The sequence below is a fragment of the Penaeus vannamei genome, chromosome 12, assembly GCF_042767895.1.
Source record: "Penaeus vannamei isolate JL-2024 chromosome 12, ASM4276789v1, whole genome shotgun sequence".
NCBI lineage: Eukaryota > Metazoa > Arthropoda > Malacostraca > Decapoda > Penaeidae > Penaeus > Penaeus vannamei.
The window spans coordinates 9,379,037-9,386,536 of NC_091560.1; the positions used below are offsets into that span (position 1 = coordinate 9,379,037).

The following is a 7,500-nucleotide window of genomic DNA, read 5'->3' on the forward strand; positions in this document are numbered from 1 at the left end:
ATCTGTCTATCTATCTGTCTGTCTATCTATCTGTCTGTCTATCTATCTGTCTATCTATCTGTCTGTCTATCTATCTGTCTGTCTATCTGTCTATCTATCTGTCTGTCTATCTATCTGTCTGTCTATCTATCTGTCTGTCTATCTATCTGTCTATCTATCTGTCTGTCTATCTATCTATCTATCTGTCTATCTATCTGTCTATCTATCTGTCTATCTATCTGTCTGTCTATCTATCTGTCTGTCTATCTATCTAAGTCTGTCTATCTATCTGTCTGTCTATCTATCTGTCAGTCTATCTATCTGTCTGTCTATCTATCTATCTGTCGTTCTATCTATCTGTCTGTCTGTCTATCTGTCTGTCCATCTATATGTCTGTCTATCTATCTATCTATCTATCTATCTATCTATCTGTCTATCTATCTATCTGTCCATCTATCTATCTGTCTATCTATCTATCTGTCTGTCTATCTATCTGTCTGTCTATCTATCTGTCTATCTATCTATCTGTCTGTCTATCTATGTCTGTCTATCTGTCTGTCTGTCTATCTATCTGTCTGTCTATCTATCTATCTATCTGTCTATCTATCTATCTGTCTGTCTATCTATCTGTCTGTCTATCTATCTATCTGCCTATCTATCTATCTATCTATCTGTCTATCTATCTATCTATCTATCTATCTATCTATCTATCTGTCTGTCTATCTGTCTATCTGTCTAGATATATGAGGGGATTGGACTTGCTTTGAACGGAGGTTTGCGGTGTTCATTTGTTCATTAAGCAAGATTAAGAGGAACAGATCAGAGAAAGGGCAATCTGATTAGATCTGGAAATATGAACAAAAGAAAAGAAATAAGGAGGAGGAGAAGGAGGAGAAGAAAAAAAACATTACACTCTGCCAAATCATTTTTCAGTTACGTGAAAGATATCATTTCCCAGGTAGTTTTACGGATTCTTTTGCTCTTCAAAAAGACGAGCGGAGATGATTTTCCTTTCGTGGAAAATCTTCGGGTGACAAAGCATTTATCTATTTATTTACGTATTTTTGCTTCTTTGAATAGGTAACAAAGGAATCATTATTTTAAATTGTCGCAATTTGAGAATTCCTCACAGAAAATTGAGAAAATATTGTTTATCGTTCTTAAATTTATCTTTTGTTCTTTTCGCAACTCGTATTGGAAAGACCTATGATAAAAATAAGATCACCAAAAAAATATATTATGGATGTACACACACACACAGAAACAGAGAGAAAATTGAATCCATACTTTCACTTTTAGGATTACGACATTCATGGTCATTGCAGGATATGCATGACAAAACACTTATCCTACATTCTCTTATACCGGTCACCCATCTCATAGACCGCCCAACCCTTCCCCTCCCCTTACCTGCCTTCGTTTCGGTTTACCTATTGTCAGCTGTTGCTTCTCCCTTTCGCTAATATATCTTCCTCTCCTGTACTTCTTCAGACCTAAAGATTTCCTATAAACACACCTCTCAACAAACCTCTTCTGTGTATCGTTTTCTTTTTCTACCAATACAGGAAGCCATTCTATAATTCAGAAACAAGAAAGACAACTGAATACTTACCCAAGAACACGAAGACAGAGTACTCCCAGCCACTTGGTTTCTCGTGGGTGATGTGAAGGGCGAGGCAGACACCGGACCGACCGTAAAAATTCCTGCGTGGTTGAACGAGGAATTCCGATTAGAAAGACGAAGCGATAATCTTATGGATAGTAAGAAATAGATTCATTTTTTTGTGATTTATCTAAAGAAATGAATTTGCGAGGTCGGGTCTTTAGATTTATAAGGGATGGATATTATTAAGGTGATATATAAAACGAAGAAACCAATTTGTAATAATCCAAGTGTGTCTTACGTCGAAGATTTGGGTTGCTAGGAATATTCCTAGAAGGAACGCAAAGAAGTAGAATTTCCTTCCTCTAAAGATTTGAAATACTCTAAAATAATAATATTAATAGTAATATTAATTATATTTCTTAAGATAAAACATTCCATATATTTCAGACGCACAAACGCAAGCAATACTGTTTTTCTTTTTAGCCATTACCTATGGTTTTCATGACCCTCTCACCCGAAAAATAATAGCAAATACAAACTTGTCAATATTGTTATCAAATTCTTAATATAGCCCGTGTAGTTCCTCCATAAGTAATACAATTACATACACCTTGAATAACTGTAAGGTAGGTATTTATCAAAAATGTATGCACACTTTAGCAACTGATAGCACACTTGATGTTTTTTCTTTCCAGATTAAACCCACTGGAGTTAACGATGGCAGTCATACTACGCTTTGATAAAAAAAAAATCATTCTGGAATGCTTCTGGAAGCGTGAGAACACAGTCCAAGTGCAAAGACAGATCCACCAACGCGACTTAGTCACTCGAATTAGATGTAAGTTTTTGCTTTGTGGAGGTTGTCGATATTCAAGGTCTTCCTGAACAATTCTCGTGGACATTCTGAACAGTTCCATTGGCTTTAAACTTATCTCTAATTCGAGTGATGGTAAGTCGCGTTGGTGGATCTAGCATTTCCTTTATTCAAGGCTTAGTCTAACTGCCATCATTAGTTCCTATGGGTTTAATCTGGAAAGAAAAGAGATCAGTTGAGTTATCAGCTGCTGGTGTGTATACACTTTTAACAAACACCTACTTTACAATTACTCAAAACGTGAATACATTTTTGGACACTATATATATATCCCATTATATTTGAGACACCCTATATATATATATATATATATATATATATATATATATATATATATATATATATATATATATATATATTGGGATATAAATACATATACATATATATGTATATGCATATATATATGTATATATGTATATATATGTATATGTATATGTATATATATATATATATATATATATATTGAGATATATATACATATATACACGTGTATATGTATATGTATATATATATATATATATATATATATATATATATATATATATACTTATATGTATGTATATATATGTATGTATGTGTTGTGTGTGTTAGACAGAAATATCTGTGATAACAATGTAGCGGCTGAAGGTACGGTCAGACTACCCATAAATTTCGCTGGAATCCAGGGATTTTCTGTGGGTTGGAACGGGAAGTAGCAACTCGAGGTGTTATGGCGTCTGATTCTATTTCTGGAAAAACCACATGGGGTTTATTTAGATGACGTCACAAAACTTACGGATGCTTTGTGAATATGGTCGATCATTTTTGTCTTTTCAGTGTTCATAAAGGATGGCAAATAATGATTTTAATGGTTATATTTTCATTGAACAATCATCAAAATAGTCTTGCGGATTGGGGCAGTGGGTGTTTATGTTCATGCATGAATGATTCTAATGTGGAATTGCTCGCAGTGGGAGTCAACCACAGGCTTGTATTTTTTACTCAGCTTGAAGGTATTAAGTATACCAAATTTTATTAATACCTCCATGCACTCAAAGAATGATTAAGAGGTATTTCATTTAATGTGTAGGATACCGAGCTAGCAAGACTTTATGAAGTCAAAAACGCCTGGAAAGCCATTGAAACTTTAACACTGTTAGATACTTTACAAAATGTAAACATGAACATGTGCTATTCTAAAAATAGTCCTTCGTAAACTCAAATAGCAATTGATGCGCGCATGCGCAATGACACCTCGAGTTGCTACTGATCTAGCCTTCCCCGGGCTAGAACCCAAGCCAAAGCTGTGGTGTTCACGCTGCGAAAAGAACCGTCGGCTTTGTCCAGTGGAATCGCGGCATCAAAACAAATGGCAGAAATGACCGCAGAAACTCACTACAGATCCCGCAATCATCTCCCTAACTCTTGCTATTCATTCATGTTTTCGTAGTTCTAACCTTTTCTAGGAGGAAGTAAATTGCTTCGGAATTCCACATTTGGAACATTCACGAGATCTGCGGGTTCAACCTGAAATTGGCGGCTACGCATTTGTTTATATTCGTCTGTCAAATGAGAATCCATGGTCAATGCTTTAGTTTTTACTTTTCATTCGTATTTAAGCTTGAATTTGAATGTAAATATTGATGTAAGGCTAAATATGAATAATTCAGAATAATTGATGTAAAGCTAAATATGTATAATTCAGAATAATTGATGGAAAGCTAAATATGAATAATTCAGAATAATTTAAAGTATATGATAATATCAATGATTTGAAATAAATATATATGCATATCACGCATACTATAATCTCAATTTTTCCATTCGTCCATCGATGGACTCATTCCCACTCGTCCATCAATGGGCAAATTCCATAAAAAAACTCTCTGGATATCACGAATCTATGGGTAGTCTGACCGTACCATGAGGGAGTGAAAGACTGATTTCTCCTGAGATTCCGAGAAGCGACAAAACACCACTTTAGTCGGATATCACCAGCTGATAGAAACATCTACGACAAAACTGTTCTAAATAGAGAGAAAAACATAAACATCTCACCTGAAATAATGAATATCAGCCAATGGAAGAGCCGCTAGGACGCCCACACAGGCCCACACAACGCCCATTATGATCTTGGTCCACTGCATGTTGAGCCTCGTGGTCCGGAACGGGAAGATGATGACCGAAAATCTCTCGAGGGTGATGACTTCGGGGTCAGGTCAAAGGTCAAGCATTAGCATCCAGGCGTAGTTATTTATCATGAAATAATCTAGATTTATCAGAAAGCTATATATTATACATGCGTGTTTTTTTTGTGTGTGTCTTTTCTTGTGGTTGTGAAACCTATGCCACGACTGCAATTTGATGGCATTTATAGCACATAATCTTTTATATGATAACTGTCCTCATGGCAAATTCTGGCAACCCAGCCACTTAGTCTATTAGAAAAAGGTAGGAAAGGATTCAAAGCATGAAAAGGGTAAGAGGAAGGGTCGACGGGTGTGCCACGGAAGATGATTCCTTATCACAAAATGCCTTTACTTTTTGATATTCAGAAGTCCATATCAGACAGACCAATTTTCTATGCTATATGGTATCTGTATGAGGCTATCAACCTTTAGTTTCTTTTTCTCCCTCCCCTTACAGCCTGCCTGCCTGCCTGCCTCTCTCTCTCTCTCTCTCTTTCTCTCTCTCTCTCTCTCTCTCTCTCTCTCTCTCTCTCTCTCTCTCTCTCTCTCTCTCTCTCTCTCTCTCTCTCTCTCTCTCTCTCTCTCTCTCTCTCTCTCTCTATGATCCCCAGAGTTACTTATGTCTGAAGAATATCAAATTATCGAACCAACTATTATACTTCTTGCATTATGTGTTTGTTCTCTCTCATTCCTGATCTCTTTCGCTGCAAGAAACTACTTTTTCATCTTCTCAGCTTTCTCCCATTTCTATATATGGCCGACATTATGGATGAACCACTCTATTACGGCTCATTCTATTCCTGACACTAACCCTCTCTTGGAATCGGCACCCACAAAGGCTGGCTTGCACCCCAGGTAGCTTTTACAAAGGGCAATCAAGGTAAAGTTCAAGGAACTACTCCTTGAAAGTCGTTTTTATACTCTTCTACACCGCACCCACCTGTGAGCGTGAACACCGACAACTCGCTGGAAAAGGTGGAGAAGAATCCGGCCAGCTGACACAGCGAGGAGCTCCTCCAGATTGCATCGTATATGAAGTAAACACCGCGGTAATTAACATCCACGGCAGCTATAATGATTAGGTAGAATCCCATGCAGAGGTCGCCCAGGGCAAGATTGGTGATTAGGAACGAGTGAACCTGAAACGGAGACACAAAGTTGCCGGTTAAAAACGTGAGAAAGTTGAGAATGTGGAAAGGCTGAAATTGCAACACGAGAAAACAAGTAGAATAATTTGCAACCGGGGAATGGCGGACCTGCACGACGCAGATACATAGAGTTGATAAGCGGAACGGAAATTAGAAATACTAATGGAAAATGAAGATTTCCACGAAGGAGCAACCAGAGAGAGAGAGAGAGAGAGAGAGAGAGAGATAGGCAGTTACATAAATAGATAGATATGAATAGATAGAGAAAGAGAAATAGACATATAAATATATATATACATATATATAGATAGATAGACAGAAAGACAAACAGACAGAGAGAAACAAATCGTTCGACCGTGAAAAATCAAATAATTGGTAGCGAGAGCAAACACACATACACAAACATATATATATATATATATATATATATATATATATATATATATATATATATATATATATATATATATATATATATATATATATATATACATACACACACATATATACATACATATATACATGTATATCCATACACACTCATATACCACAGCAAAAGAATAAAATAAAAGACAATTCACCAAACCTTATTGTCACTTTCGTAGATCCTCCAGACGATGACGATGAAGTTGCCAGAGAGCGCGAGAGTTCCGAGGACCCACACGCTCACTCGCAGCATGATGTTGCTCATGAGGTCCTCGCAGGAACTGAACTCGTCGGGCGGAGGGTGACACTGCCCAACGCCGCGGGCCAGGCAGCAGAACCGGAATTCGTCCGTCCATCTGCGTTGGTGGTAAGGGTGGGAGTGCGTACAGTGCGTACAGTGTGTACAGTGCGTGCAGTGCGACCCCGCGGTGTGCATCTCTGTGTCACTGTCTGTCTCTTGTCTCAATGTCGATCTCACTCTCTCTCTCTCTCTCTCTATTTCTCGTTAGTTCTCTCTCTCTCTCTCTATTTCTCGTTAGTTCTCTCTCTCTCTCTCTATTTCTCGTTAGTTCTCTCTCTCTCTCTCTATTTCTCGTTAGTTCTCTCTCTCTCTCTCTATTTCTCGTTAGTTCTCTCTCTCTCTCGCTCTCTATCTATTATCTATCTATTTATCTCTACCCCCCCTTTCTGTCTACTTATCTATATTTTTCTCTTTCTCTATCTGCGTGCCTGCCTGTCTCTCTCTCTGTGTCTCTGTCTCTCTTTCTCTCTCTCTCACTTTCTGATATATTTTCCTTGTACATTTAATGAAATATCCTGTCGTATCATGCATTATTTACACATTCGTTACAATATGCTATTAACAAAAGCAGATTATCATTCTTAAATAAAAAAACAACAACATTTATCTGTCTGCCTATAGAAAAAAGCGAACGAGTGAGAAAGAGTCGGAAGGTGATGAAAAGAAAGAGAGAAAAAGAGAATAGAGATAGATAGATATAGATAGATATAGATAGATAAAGAGAGAAATAAATAGATACATTGAGAGATTGATGGCAATAGATAGATATATAGATAATAAGAGACAGAGAGCAAGAGAGAGAAATAGATATAGATAGACAGGCAGATAGGTAAATAGATAGATAGAGAGAGAAATAGACAAATAGATTGATAGAGAGAGAAATAGATGGACAGATAGGCAGATAAATAGGTAGACAGATAGACAGATAGAGAGAGAGAGATGTAACACTAGATATAATTTCAAATTCCCTTCCCATAGTTTTTTTTTTTTTAGCTGGC

General features: G+C 37.0%; 1 protein-coding gene across 1 annotated transcript in view; it reads right to left on the reverse strand.

Annotated features, from left to right (window-relative positions):
- LOC113802167 (G-protein coupled receptor GRL101) overlaps window positions 1-7,500 on the reverse strand; it is a 105,157-nt gene that overhangs the window by 23,949 nt on the left and 73,708 nt on the right. Inside the window, exons 16-19 of the mRNA XM_070127833.1 lie at window positions 6,362-6,557; window positions 5,568-5,766; window positions 4,497-4,644; window positions 1,592-1,683 (exon numbers count right to left, since the gene is read on the reverse strand). Coding sequence (XP_069983934.1) covers window positions 1,592-1,683; window positions 4,497-4,644; window positions 5,568-5,766; window positions 6,362-6,557 — 635 coding nt within the window. The remainder of the gene's footprint in view (window positions 1-1,591; window positions 1,684-4,496; window positions 4,645-5,567; window positions 5,767-6,361; window positions 6,558-7,500) is intronic.